The sequence below is a fragment of the Mustelus asterias genome, chromosome 1 (genome assembly GCF_964213995.1).
Source record: "Mustelus asterias chromosome 1, sMusAst1.hap1.1, whole genome shotgun sequence".
In the NCBI taxonomy this organism is placed as follows: domain Eukaryota; kingdom Metazoa; phylum Chordata; class Chondrichthyes; order Carcharhiniformes; family Triakidae; genus Mustelus; species Mustelus asterias.
Genome location: NC_135801.1, coordinates 134505108 through 134519524, shown reverse-complemented (window position 1 = coordinate 134519524; position 14417 = coordinate 134505108). Strand labels below are relative to the sequence as shown.

Sequence of the window (14417 nt, the reverse complement as noted above, 5' to 3'; positions counted from 1 at the left end):
GATGCCTCTTCACCCACTTTCCCCATACCACTCCCCCCCACCCCTCACATCTTATTACAATGCAGTCAAGAAATGCACCTCTCACATCATTATGGTACATGCATTGGGCCTGCCCCTATTATCATGAAAATACCTCAGGAAGTGTAAGAATAGCTTAATGATTGTGGTTACTTGATTCCATCAGTCTATGCTCCTTTCTCCTCTGTGCTGTACTCAGTGCAAGGCAGAAGAAAATCTGTGGTAATGTAGTAAACAATTGCTGAAAAGAAAGGCATGTTTCCAATGCCTTTCATCTCAGTTTCATCAGGACAAATAGAAGAATGCCAAATTTCAAATGATCACAACAATTTAGATCGCAGAAGAAAAGATGCTGATTGATTGACATGTCAACTCTGATTGGGCAAGGCACTGCCATGGCATAAAGGTAAAGTCACCATAGTCCCAGGTGACAATAGCCCCTGGGGAATCAGTGCAAGTTTGGCAGCACTCTCCTCTATAACCTAATTGTATATGATTAGAGTTTTAAAATGAATGACCACTCTGCTTCCCCTTTGAATGGGAGAGTGGGCTGGTGGTGATTTTAAACTGAATCTCCTGGATAATTCAAAAAGGTGCAAGGTTTTTGATTGCAGAGAAAATATCCTTTCATTTGTCAATTCTAGCCAGGGTAAATGAACCATGTGATGAACATGACTGATTGGTTGTTAGTGTAGTTGTTAGCACACTCTGGATTGTTTGGCGAGTGCTAGTCAGTCATAGAATTCCATCTAACAATCTGTTTGGGTTTGTAAGTATGGGCTGGTTGAGTATTCTGTACTCTGCCTATTATGAGCAACCAAAGGGACAAGTTGTTTGATTCAATCAGCCAATCCCTGGGACACACCAACCTATGTAGCTGCTATAATATCAGCACTGCTTTCTCAATGGCAATGCCTCGGCCAATCAGAGTCAACTTTCAAACCAGTCAACCTTTTCTCCTGTAGTATAAATTGTTGTGATTGTTTGAAATTTGGCATTCATGTGTTAGTCCTGATGAAAGTGAGATGAAAGCTTGGGCACCGTGACTATCTTTGCAGCAATATTCAAGTTCTATAAGCGACTATAGAGAGTTTCTACTTTTGAGTTAATGGAGAAAATTGTGGACAAGCGAAAATGTGCCAAATGCACAATAGGAACCTAGTAAGTCAAAACTAAAATATTTAAGGGAGAGATTAGTTTGCTTGTGATGCGCGTTATCAAACACGAGGCTAGGTGCTCGGGAAATAAAGGCTTTTATTTACTGTAATGAAGCAGCCAATAATTATATACACGATCCCAGACTGAGGGGTCCCAGCCAGAGCAGGGACCTTTATACCTCTCCCAGGAGGCGGAGCCCGACTGGGATGTACCACAACACTACAGTACAAAGGTGTAACAACCCCACCCTAACCCCAACAGCAACAAGTAGCACAACCCAACAGTAACATATGTACATCCTTGTAGTACTGGCCAGACCCTGGCTCAGTACTATCCAGTGGGAACCAACAATGGTTCACCACAGCTTGGCACTATTTCTAGCAATGGAGACTTGCCTTGATTCAATGGGGGCAGGCAGTGCCACTCATCAGTATAATAATGAAGAAGTCCCTGCGGATGTCTACCCATAGGGAATCAGTGCAAGTTTGGCTCTATAATCTAGTTGTATATGATTGGAGTTTCAAAATGAATGACCACTCTGTTATCTTCCCAGCTTGGATCCTATTTTGGCGGCGTTTTGTGTGCTATAGATGTTAACCGAGATTCACTAACGGACGTACTATTGGTTGGGTCACCTATGTTTATGGGTCAACACAAGAATGAGGAAGGAAGAGTGTATGTATTCTCTGTCAATAAGGTAAAAAGATTTTTCTCCACAATTTAAGATTAACTTGACCAGTTGAGCAGAAGCCTCAAAGCGGAAACATGTTTTGTGTCAACAAAATCCTTTAATCCAATTTCTCTTAATAAAAAATAAATAAAATTATTGAGCTCATAAGTACTGCCCAAATCTTTACACAAATGTTCCATTCATACTTGCATATGTCTCAAGCATAGTGGCAAAATATTACTTGATAATGGTAGAGAATCACTTCTACTTAGTGAATAAATGTACAACAGTTCAATATATGTTATTTAAAAACTCTGAGTACTGGAAGTAGTATTATCTGAGTGTTTAATTAGCCCACTGCTGGATTAACAGAGTAAAGGGCATTAATTCAGACTGAAATATAAAATCTGAATGATATGATGTGAATACTGTAATGGAAGCCCCAGCTGGTGCAGCTTGTTTTAGCTGAAGCAATGAAATGGAATAGATACTGGACTAATATTCTGCAGCTAACATTATCCTTGAAATGTGTTTGTGCAGTGCATCAACATCAATACAGTCTAACAGTTAATAATTGTGTTATGCAGCAGGGTAGCCTGGAAGAGCAGGGCATGTTAGAAGGACCAGTTAATGGCAAGAACACCCGATTTGGAGCTGCTATTGCTGCTGTCTCTGACATCAATCTGGATGGTTATAACGATGTTGCAGTTGGAGCCCCCATAGAAGATGAACAACATGGAGTAGTATACATTTATAACGGATATGAGACAACAGTCCAACCAAAACCTACACAAGTAAGAGCTTCCTGAGAATTCTAAAAGGGTTGCAGGCTAGACATTTAAGCTGACATTTTGGCAGCAAAATTCAGTGCCATAGCACTCTGGAAGTAGGAGATGTTGAAAATGGCAAGTGCACCAGTTGCACTACTTCCTGCTTGATGCACCATGTTTGTGAACACACAGGCACATTGGGCAGATCATGGGGTCAAACAGCCTCTCCGGGTAATTTGTTGAGCATTCCGTCAGTTTGGATCATGGGATCCAGTTAGCATCCTCTCCTGAGCTGTTCCTCACCCCACTCTCTGTGTTATTTAAAATGCCAGCCATCCAATTTACAAGGGAGATACATTTGACCTATTTTTATTCTTGCAAGAACAGAATGAATATTCTAAGCATAATTGATCTGCTTTCCAGAAAATACAAGCTTCAAAGATCAGCTCACAACTGCAATATTTTGGACTGTCCATTGATGGGCAGAAGGACTTAAATGGTGATACTATCACAGATCTGTCAATTGGATCCATTGGGAGTGTTGTGCAACTCTGGTAGGAGACTTTATGATTCTTTTCAATTTCTAATATATTACTCCTAGAGCTTCCATAGCATTGTCCATGGATAGCCAAGGACTGGGAGTGTCGTTTCTGATGTTTGTCGAGTACTGCTGTCCAAATGCCAAAATGGTATTTATAGTACTGAATGATTTAAAGAGGCAGTTATGTAATTTGGGCATGTTCGCTCTCTTCTCAGACCCCAGAATTCACCAAACTCCTTCAACCTTCTCCTCCACAATCTCCTCCTGATCGCCATGATCTCCCCCTCAAGCTACTTCTGAAGAGTCCAACCCCAATCACATCTCTGCCCCTTAAGATTTCCTTCCACACCCCTTACTCTCCATTCCCTCAATGCACCTTTGTACCACAGGCTTTCCCTCCCACCAGGATAGCCAGTTTATCAATCATTGGAAGATAGAAACCAGTGCCCCTTGAGTGTGTACCACCATTCAATGGAATCACATTGACCTGTGACCCAACTCTTTGTCCTCGATCCATTAATATCCATTAAAAATCAATCAATTTCAGTTTTAAATCAAACGGTTTTAAAATGAAATGGGAGATAGTGGAATTGTTACTGAACTGGTTATCCAGAGACCCAGGGTAATGCTCTGGGGACCTGGGTTTGAATCCCACCACGACAGATGGTGAAATTTGAATTCAATAAAAATCTGGAATTAAAAGCCTAATGATGATTATGAAAACATTGTCAATTGTCTTAAAAACCCATCCAGTTCACTAGTATCCACTCGGGAAGGAAATCTGCCATCCTTACCTGTTCTGACCTACATGTGCATCCAGATCCACAGCAATGTGGTTGCCTCTTAATTGTCCCTTCAAGCACAATTAGGGATGGACAGTAAATGTTGGCCCAGCTGGCAATAGCCATGTCCCATAAAAGAATAATAAAAAAATGTTCTCACATCAATTGCCGAAGTGGTAGAGAATTCCTGATTTCTGCTACCATTTGTGTGTATAAGCGTTTCTAAATTTTACTCCTGAATTGTCCGGCTTCAATTGTCACCTGTCCTTAGAGGGCTGGCACAATACCTGCTGAAGAATGAAATATCTGTTCTGCGAGTAATTTCAGTTCATAGAATCTCTACAGTGCAGAAGGAGGCCATTTGGCCCATCGAGCCTGCAGAAACCACAATCCCATCCAGGTCCTATCCCCGTAACCTCACATATTTGCCCTCGTCCCCCTGACACTAAGGGGTAATTTATCATGGCCAATCAACCTAACCCGCACATCTTTGGAATGTGGGGGGAAACCAGAGCACCCGGATGAAATCCACGCAGACACGGGGAGAACATGCAAACTTCGGGGCGAAGTATAACTCAGATATTAGAGGGATTTTTTTACACAGAGGGTGGTGGGGGCCTGGAATGCGCTGCCAAGTAGGGTGGTGGAGGCAGGCACGCTGACATTGTTTAAGACTTACCTGGATAGTCACATGAGCAGCCTGGGAATGGAGGGATACAAACGATTGGTCTAGTTGGACCAAGGAGCGGCACAGGCTTGGAGGGCCGAAGGGCCTGTTTCCTGTGCTGTACTGTTCTTTGTTCTTTGTTCTCCACACAGTCACCCAAGGCCGTAATTCAGTGGTTCCCAAACTTTTTTCACTGGGCCGCACTTTCGGAATAAAAATTTGCTCGCACCACACCAAATTTTTTATTGATAAGAAATACATTCAAAAACAAAAAAAAACAACTCCTAGCAGTGCTGGATTCATAACATAGAACATAACATAGATACAGGAAGGATATCAGAGGTAGGTTCTTTACGCAGAGAGTGGAATGGACTGCCTGCAGTGATAGTGGAGTCAGACACTTTAGGAACATTTAAGCGGTTATTGGATAGGCACATGGAGCACACCAGGATGATAGGGAGTGGGATAGCTTGATCTTGGTTTCAGATAAAGCTCAGCACAACATCGTGGGCCGAAGGGCCTGTTCTGTGCTGTACTGTTCTATGTAAGCAATTGGGGCTCGTACTGGGGAAGGTGTGACCTCTATGAGAAGGATGGTCTACACCTTAATCAGAAGGGGACCAATATCCTGGGGGGTAAATTTGCTAAGGCCATGCAGGGAGGTTTAAACTGATTCGGGGGGGGGGAGGGATCCTGAGTAGTGGGGCTGAAAGTGAGGGATGCATGGATGGGGACTGCAATGCACGGCATTGCAGAGGTGGGGTGGAGCAGGGTTTGAAATGTGTATACTTCAATGCCAGGAGTATTCGCAATAAAGTGGGTGAACTTGCAGCGTGGATCAGTACCTGGGACTTCGATGTTGTGGCTATTTCAGAGACATGGATAGAGCAGGGGCAGGAATGGATGCTGCAGGTCCCGGGGTTCAAATGTTTTAGTCGAAGTAGGGAAGGAGGTAGAAGAGGGGGAGGGGTAGCATTATTGGTCAGAGATTGTATCACAGTGTCAGAGAGGAGGTTTGATGAGGACTTATCTGTTGAGGTAGTATGGGCGGAGATTAGAAATAGGAGAGGAGAGGTCACCCTGTTGGGAGTCTTTTATAGACCTCCTAAAAGTTCTAGAGAGGTTGAGGAAAGGATTGCGGAGTCAATCCTGCTTAGGAGTGAAAGTAATAGGGCAATTGTTATGGGGGATTTTAACTTGACTAATATTGACTGGAATTGTTATAGCTCTAGCTCGTTAGAGGGGTCAGTTTTTGTTCAAAGCGTGCAGGAAGGTTTTTTGACTCCGTATGTAGACAGGCCAACTAGAGGTGAGGCTATATTGGATCTGGTGCTGGGAAATGAGCCAGACCAGGTGCTAGACTTGGAAGTTGGTGTGCATTTTGGTGATAGTGACCACAATTCGGTTACGTTCACCTTAGTGATGGAAAGGGATAGGCATGAACCTCGGGCCAGTGGTTTTAGCTGGGGGAAGGGTAATTATGAGGCTATTAGGAGAGAATTAGGAAACATAGGTTGGACTAGGAGATTACAGGGACTGGGAACGTCCGACATGTGGAGTTTTTTCAAGGAGCAGCTACTGCGAGTCTGTGATAGGTATGTCCCTGTCAGGCAAGGAGGAATTGGTAGGGCTAGGGAACCGTGGTGCACCAAAAAAGTTTCTTTGTTGGTTAAAAAGAAAAAGGAGGCTTATGTTCGGATGAGACGTGAGCACTCGGGTAGTGCACTAGAAAGCTTTAGATTGGCTAAGAGGGAGTTGAAGAGCGAGCTTAGAAGGGCTAAAAGGGGACATGAGAAGACTTTGGCGGATAGGGTTAAAGAGAATCCTAAGGCGTTCTATAGGTATGTCAAGAACAGAAGGTTGGTTAGGGCAAGTTTAGGGCCAGTTATAGATGGCAGAGGGAAGTTATGTGTGGAACCGGAGGAGATTGGTGAAGCATTGAACCAATATTTCTCTTCGGTGTTCACGCAAGGGGACATGAATATAGCTGAGGAGGACACTGGGTTGCAAGGGAGTAGAATAGACAGTATTACAGTTGATAAGGAGGATGTGCAGGATATTCTGGAGGGTCTGAAAATAGATAAATCCCCTGGTCCGGATGGGATTTATCCAAGGATTCTCTGGGAGGCAAGAGAAGTGATTGCAGAGCCTCTGGCTCTGATCTTCAGGTCGTCGTTGGCCTCTGGTATAGTACCAGAAGATTGGAGGTTAGCGAATGTTGTCCCATTGTTTAAGAAGGGGAACAGAGACTTCCCCGGGAATTATAGACCGGTGAGTCTCACTTCTGTTGTCGGCAAGATGTTGGAAAAAATTATAAGGGATAGGATTTATAGTTATTTGGAGAGTAATGAATTGATAGGTGATAGTCAGCATGGTTTTGTGGCAGGTAGGTCGTGCCTTACTAACCTTATTGAGTTTTTTGAGAAAGTGACCAAGGAGGTGGATGGGGGCAAGGCAGTGGACGTGGTATATATGGATTTTAGTAAGGCGTTTGATAAGGTTCACCATGGTAGGCTTCTACAGAAAATGCAGATGTATGGGATTGGGGGTGATCTAGGAAATTGGATCAGGAATTGGCTAGCGGATAGGAAACAGAGGGTGGTGGTTGATAGTAAATATTCATCATGGAGTGCGGTTACAAGTGGTGTACCTCAGGGATCTGTTTTGGGGCCACTGCTGTTTGTAATATTTATTAATGATCTGGATGAGGGTATAGTTGGGTGGATTAGCAAATTTGCTGATGACACCAAAGTCGGTGGTGTGGTAGACAGTGAGGAAGGGTGTCGTAGTTTGCAGGAAGACTTAGACAGGTTGCAAAGTTGGGCCGAGAGGTGGCGGATGGAGTTTAATGCGGAGAAGTGTGAGGTAATTCACTTTGGTAGGAATAACAGATGTGTTGAGTATAGGGCTAACGGGAGGACTTTGAATAGTGTGGAGGAGCAGAGGGATCTAGGTGTATGTGTGCATAGATCCCTGAAAGTTGGGAATCAAGTAGATAAGGTTGTTAAGAAGGCATATGGTGTCTTGGCGTTTATTGGTAGGGGGATTGAATTTAGGAGTCGTAGCGTTATGTTGCAACTGTACACAACTCTGGTGCGGCCGCACTTGGAGTACTGTGTGCAGTTCTGGTCCCCACATTACAGGAGGGATGTGGAGGCTTTGGAGAGGGTGCAGAGGAGGTTTACCAGGATGTTGCCTGGTATGGAGGGGAAATCCTATGAGGAGAGGCTGAGGGATTTGGGATTGTTTTCGCTGGAAAGGCGGCGGCTAAGAGGGGATCTTATTGAAACATATAAGATGATTAGAGGTTTAGATAGGGTGGATAGTGATAGCCTTTTTCCTCTGATGGAGAAATCCAGCACGAGGGGGCATGGCTTTAAATTGAGGGGGGGTAGTTATAGAACCGATGTCAGGGGTAGGTTCTTTACCCAGAGGGTGGTGAGGGATTGGAATGCCCTGCCAGCATCAGTTGTAAATGCGCCTAGTTTGGGGGCGTTTAAGAGATCCGTAGATAGGTTCATGGACGAAAAGAAATTGGTTTAGGTTGGAGGGTCACAGTTTTTTTTTTAACTGGTCGGTGCAACATCGTGGGCCGAAGGGCCTGTTCTGCGCTGTAATGTTCTATGTTCTATGTTCTATAACTACTTTATAATATGATCATGGGACATCCAGAAAGTGTAAAACAATGCTTGTTTAAACCATGTTTAAATGTTTATTTGATTGTCTTTGAACCTTCCCGCCTCACTTGCCATCCTCCCTCGCCGCACCAGTGTGGCGCGCTGCACCCTTTGGGAACCACTGCCAAAATTGAACCTGGATCCCTGGCTCTGTGAGGCAGCAGTGCTAACCACTGTGCCACCATGCCCCCCTTAGTTGGACAGCTAGGAAAGCCCTACTTGAGAATTTCTGATCTACTCGCTTCATGGCCAGGAGTAAGTAACGGAGCCAAATTTCCAGTGAGTGGGTGGTTATTCTATGTATCAGCCTTCCTATAGGTGGAAGTGGATAGTATTGATTGATTGATTCAAATGCAAATTACAAAGATTGCTATTAAAAAATAACATGGAGGGGGTGAATATGCGCCCATGTTAGCCGTGAGTGCAAATAATGAAAAAAGACAAAGGATACAAAACTGGCTTGGTCAAAGAAGACAGAGGGTAGCAGTGGACGGGTGCGTTTCTGAATGGAGGGCTGTGACAAGTGGTGTTCCTCAGGGATCAGCGCTGGGACCTTTGCTGTTTGGAATATATATAAATGATTTGGAGGAAAATGTAACTGGATTGACTCGTAAGTTTGCGGACGACACAAAGATTGGTGGATTGTCGGATAGCAATGAGGACCATCAGAGGATACAGCAGGATATAGATCAATTGGAGACTTGGGCGGAGAAATGGCAGATGGAGTTTAATCCGGACAAATGTGAGGTAATGCATTTTGGAAGGTCTAATGCAGATAGGAAATATACAGTAAATGGCAGAACCCTTGAGAGTATTGATAGACAAAAGGATCTGGGTGTACAGGTACACAGGTCACTAAGTGACAATGCGGGTGGAGAAGGTAGTCAAGAAGGCATACAGCATGCTTGCCTTCATGGGCCGGGCATTGAGTTTAAACATTGGTAAGTCATGTTGCAGCTTTATAGAGCCTTAGTTGGGCTGCACTTGGAATATAGTGCTCAATTCTAGTCGCCACACTACCAGAAGGACGTGGAGGCTTTACAGAGGGTACAGAAAAGATTTATCAGTATGTTGCCTGGTATGGAGGACATCAGCTATGGGGAGAGGTTGGAGAAACTTGGTTTGTTCTCACTGGAGCGACGGAGGTTGGGGGAGACCTGACAGAAGTCTACAAGATTATGAGAGGCATGGACAGAGTGGATAGTCAGAAGCTTTTTCTCAGGGTGGAAGAGTCAATTACTGGGGGGCACAGGTTTAAGGTGCGAGGGGCAAGGTTTAAAGGAGATGTACGAGGCAGATTTTTTTACACGGAGAGTAGTGGGTGCCTGGAACTTGTTGCCGGGGGAGATAGTGGAAGCGGATACGGTAGTGACTTTTAAGGGACGTCTTGACAAGTACATGAATAGAATGGGAATAGAGGGATATGGTCCCCGGAAGGGTAGGGGGTTTTAGTTAAGTCGGGCAGCATGGTCGGTACAGGCTTGGAGGGCCGAAGGGTCTGTTCCTGTGCTGTAATTTTCTTTGTTCTTTGGTAGTGAGGGAACCAACACAAGGAAAGGATGTACTTGATCTCATTCTTGCCAACTGAACTGGGCTGGATATGTCTGCCTGCAATAGCATTCGTGGAAGTGACCATTATACAATCCTTGTGAAGGCAAACTCAGGTTTACAGGATGTGCTGTGGCAACTAATGAAGTTTATTTTAACGTTTCTTTCTCATGCAACTTGAGAAGTACAAGACTGAAAAAGTCATGGGAAACAATCACCTATAAGTTTCTGACCAAGTTAGATATTATTCTGATGCGGATATATGTAATAACTCTTTCATTGTCAGAGGATCAATATTTTGATAGTTCCCACGTAACATCATTGTGCATGCAGCATCGTTACATGGACTTCAGCTTTTCAAGGAGAAAGCCTACCATCTCCATTTAGAGCAACTAAGAATGAGCAATAATTCTGACCTTGTCGATGCTGCCCATAACCGGAAAATGAATTTGTACATGGCACAGAGACAAAATCTCATTACCCTTCAACCATCATATATTGTTGTAGCTTGTGAGTATTTTGTATGATTAAGTTTAATGCTATGGTACACGGACTATAAATTCAGTTTCTGAGGAAACCCATCCACTGGGTTGATTCTTAAACTTTCTTCATGCTGCAGTTGTGGTTACTCTAATTTGATTATTGCTTCATAATCATTTAAGTCTCAATAAACACAGTGTGAAACAGAGATTCTTTTTTCAGGTCACGAAGCATTGCAAATGTAAGTCTTACAGTGAACTTTGTGCCAACCAAACTGTCCATTGTGAACAAAACTTGTCTGGTCAATGGAAACATGCTAACCTGTGGTCAAGTCAAAATATGTTTCCAAGCTAAAATTCTACCTGAAAAGCATGGATCATCAATCAGTAAGAATCATTACATTTTGTTTTTCTTTTTCTAGATAAAATGTCACATGCTAGGTGAACATCAGTTATTTTACGTTATATTACTATCAGGCAAAAGCAATTTGGCTCTGAAATTCTAATAGGGTTGTCACCGTGTCACATCATAACTCCAGTTGGCTTTCTACTATTTTTTCGCAGGGTTGTTCCAGTTTCCTGCCAGAGTTATTGCGAGAGCCTGGAACAACACGGGTGGAATTTCAAGATTTCTGCATTTATTGATTTTTTTTTTTGTTTCATTCTTACTTGCATACAATTTTTAGTTCAGCAAGAACTCACAATGTATATGGATGTACATTGAAAGGCTGGGGATGGTTTCAATGCCAGCTTTTTTTCATATTATGCTTTTCTCCCCAGTACCATTCACTGTCCAATTTTCACATTTTTCTTTCAAATAGCGCTGATCTTTATTCTGCCATTAACACCTACTCTGGACCAATGCTTTGTTCCTTTACTACTCTCCCCATTCCCACTCTCTTTGTATTTTGTTTCATGATATCTTTGATATTTAATCTGTATCACCCTTTAACCTACCACTGATCTTCTCCTTTAGACTATAAGACTTTGAGCAGAAGTAGCTCATTCGACCTATCGAGTCTGCTCCACCATTCAATGTGATTGTGATTGATATGATAATCTTCAACTCCAGACAATGCACTAGATTCAGATTCCAATTGAAATGGATATTCTAACTTGAATTATCATGGATGCACTGAATCTGAAAACTTTGAATACTATTGAACAGATCAGATGATCATCCAGTGGAAGGAATTGCTCCTTCTTACTAAAACACAATACTATAGATGCAGGAAATCTGGAAGAAAAACAGGAAAGTTTGGATGGCACAGTGGCACTGGGTCCCTGGCTGCCTCACAGCACCAGGGACCCAGTTCGATTCCTGGCTTGGGTCACTGTCTGTGTGGAGTTTGTACATTCTCCCCGTGTTTGCATGGGTTTCTTCCGGGTGCTCCAGTTTCCTCCCACAGTTTGAAAGACGTGCTGGTTAGGTGCATTGACCCGATCAGGCGCCGGAGTGTGGTGACTGGGGAATTTCACAATAATTTCATTGCACTGTTAATGAAAGCCTTACTTGTGACTAATAACTAAACTTTACTTTAAATACTGAGGTCTTGCAGCTTTGGTGGAGAGAGAAACTAAGTTAACAGCCCTTAACTTCCCCAGCTTGGCAGAACTCCAAAGTTACTGATTTAAATCACTCTGTCAGATGATTTCCAGCCCAGTGCAATTGTTCAGGGGTAGCTAGTGCTTCTGGACAATTGCTGAGTAAACCCTTACCTGGAACTTCCAAGAGGGATTACCCAGTGCATCTTTGGGGAACCACCCCCACCCCCCACCCCCCTCCGGCCCCAAATCCAACACTGGGGAACCAGTGAGTTATGGCCCAATATTTCAAGACACTGACCTTTCCTCTGAACTAGAAGAAGTTCAGTTTTAAAGGCAAAGAAAATGGGGGGGAGGGGGCAAAAGAACGAAAGGGAAGGTCGGCAGAAGGCAGAAGGACAAGGAAAAAGGGGAGGGGATGTTAATGAAACAAATACAGGAACAAAGGAATTGAAAATGGTAATAAACAGAATCAATGCCAACTATTTCCATCCAGGCAAATGATAGGACTAGTAATGATTTGAAATGTCGAACTGAATGTTTGATCTGGAAATTTATAAAGTGCCTAATCTTTGAGTTTCATTAGAACAGTCTAGGAGGCTGACTGTGGAGATGCCGGCATTGGACTGTTGTGGGCATAGTAAGAAGTCTCACAACACCAGGTTAAAATCCAACATGTTTATTTGGTATCATGAGCTTTCGGAGCGCTGCTCCTTCATCAGGTGAGTGGAGAGGTGGATTCACAAACACAGCATATATAGAGACTCAATTGCAAGATAATGGTTGGAATGCGAGTCTTTACAGGTAATCAAGTCTCTTCCGCACGCCAGAGATCAGCCTCAACCGGAATCTTGGGTTCATGTCACACTACGTGTAACCCCCACCATTTGGCCTGGGCTTGCAAAATCCTACTAACTGTCCTGGCTTGAGACAATTCACACCTCTTTAACCTGTGATTATCCCTCTCTCCACTCGCATTGTCTGTACCTGTAAAGATTTGGTTACCTGTGAAGACTCACATTCCAATCAATATCTTGCAATTGAGTCTCTTCGATATATGCCACGTTTGTGAATCCACCTCTCCACTCACCTGATGAAGGAGCAGCGCTCCGAAAGCTCGCGATATCAAATAATCCTGTTGGACTTTAACCTGGTGTTGTGAGACTTCTTACTAGGAGGCTGAGGATTGAGGTGACAGAGTAGGATGGAGAATCAAATGACAAGCAGTCAAAAGCTTACAGTCAGACTTCCAGCCTGAACAGAGATGTTTCACAAAGTGCTCACTCAATCAGTGTTTGATCCTCCAACTGTAGAGAAGACTGCATTATAAGGAAAGAGATGATAAGGGTAAGCCTTATATTTGATTTTTATGTCCTCCCCGATCACACGCCACCATCCCTGCCACCAATGACCCTGCAATTAAAATCAGAAAATAAGAATCCAGTTAGTAGGGAAATTTGTTTATCTCCAAAACTATATAAGAGAGGAACTGCTGAAGGTGACTTGAATTTGAATTGAATTATGGACTTTATGTTAGACCAATGGACGAGGGTGGCACATGGTTAGCACTGCTGCCTCACGGCATCAGGACCTGGGTTCGATTCCAGCCTTGGGTGACTCTCTGTGTGAAGTATTTACATTCTCCCCATGTCTGCATGGGGTTCCTTCCACAGTCCAAAGATATACTGATTAGGTGGATTGCCCCTTGGTATCGCAAGATGTGTAGGTTAGGGGGGTTAGTGGGGTCAATGCGTGGGGTTAAGGGAGTGGAGAAGGGGGTGAGCCTGGGTAAGATGCTCTGTCGGAGAGTTGGTGCAGACTCAATGGGCCAAATGGCCTCCTTCTGCACTGTAGGGATTCTGTGATAAACTTTCTCATAGTTCTAGGCGGAAGGAAAAGAGATGAGAGCAGAAGTGTGAGAAATGAGATAAGCAAGGGCCCTGTCAACAAAGGTGATGGAGAACCCTTGCTCAAGAAAAAGGGAAAACATATCAGAAGCAGGGGGAAGGTAAACAGATGTGACTTTCAACTACAAAGAATCATTCTGCACCATTTCTTGCCACTTCCATTGTGCCACCAACACTAAACACATTTGCCCTCCACTTTTCTGAAGTGTTCCAAAAGCACCGTTTTCACTATTATGTCCTGGTCCATTGTCGATTCAACCATACCTCTTCCTCTTCCCATGCCAGCTCCTATGCAGGCACAGGAAATGCAACATCTGTCCTGTTAAATGTTCATTCAAACAACAGGTAGGGAAATCTGACTATATTTAATTGATTGAACCTACTTGCCTGCTTCTTCAATATAGCTTTTGTTGAGGAATAAAATATCCTAATTTATATTTGATAGAATCAACACATTCTTTTCCATGCATTGTTAGTGTTGAGGCTCCCTTATTGCTCAATGCTAAGCACTCCAAGCATTTCAGGGATGGTTTTCCTCAAAATGTTATGTTGTCTTAATTCTCCTTTCTCACCTTTTAGGGCCACAAACATTCCTTCCAGGTGAAACTGTGATTTAATTGTCGAGGTGGTGATCTGTCCCCCATGAGTCACTGCT

At 43.5% G+C, this 14417-nt stretch overlaps 1 protein-coding gene across 1 annotated transcript in view; it reads left to right on the top strand.

The window, feature by feature from the left end:
- Positions 1-14417, top strand: part of itga2.2 (integrin, alpha 2 (CD49B, alpha 2 subunit of VLA-2 receptor), tandem duplicate 2) — a 154095-nt gene that overhangs the window by 102397 nt on the left and 37281 nt on the right. Inside the window, exons 13-16 of the mRNA XM_078219451.1 lie at positions 1730-1873; positions 2434-2640; positions 3040-3170; positions 10534-10697. Of these exons, the coding sequence (XP_078075577.1) occupies positions 1730-1873; positions 2434-2640; positions 3040-3170; positions 10534-10697 (646 nt within the window). The remainder of the gene's footprint in view (positions 1-1729; positions 1874-2433; positions 2641-3039; positions 3171-10533; positions 10698-14417) is intronic.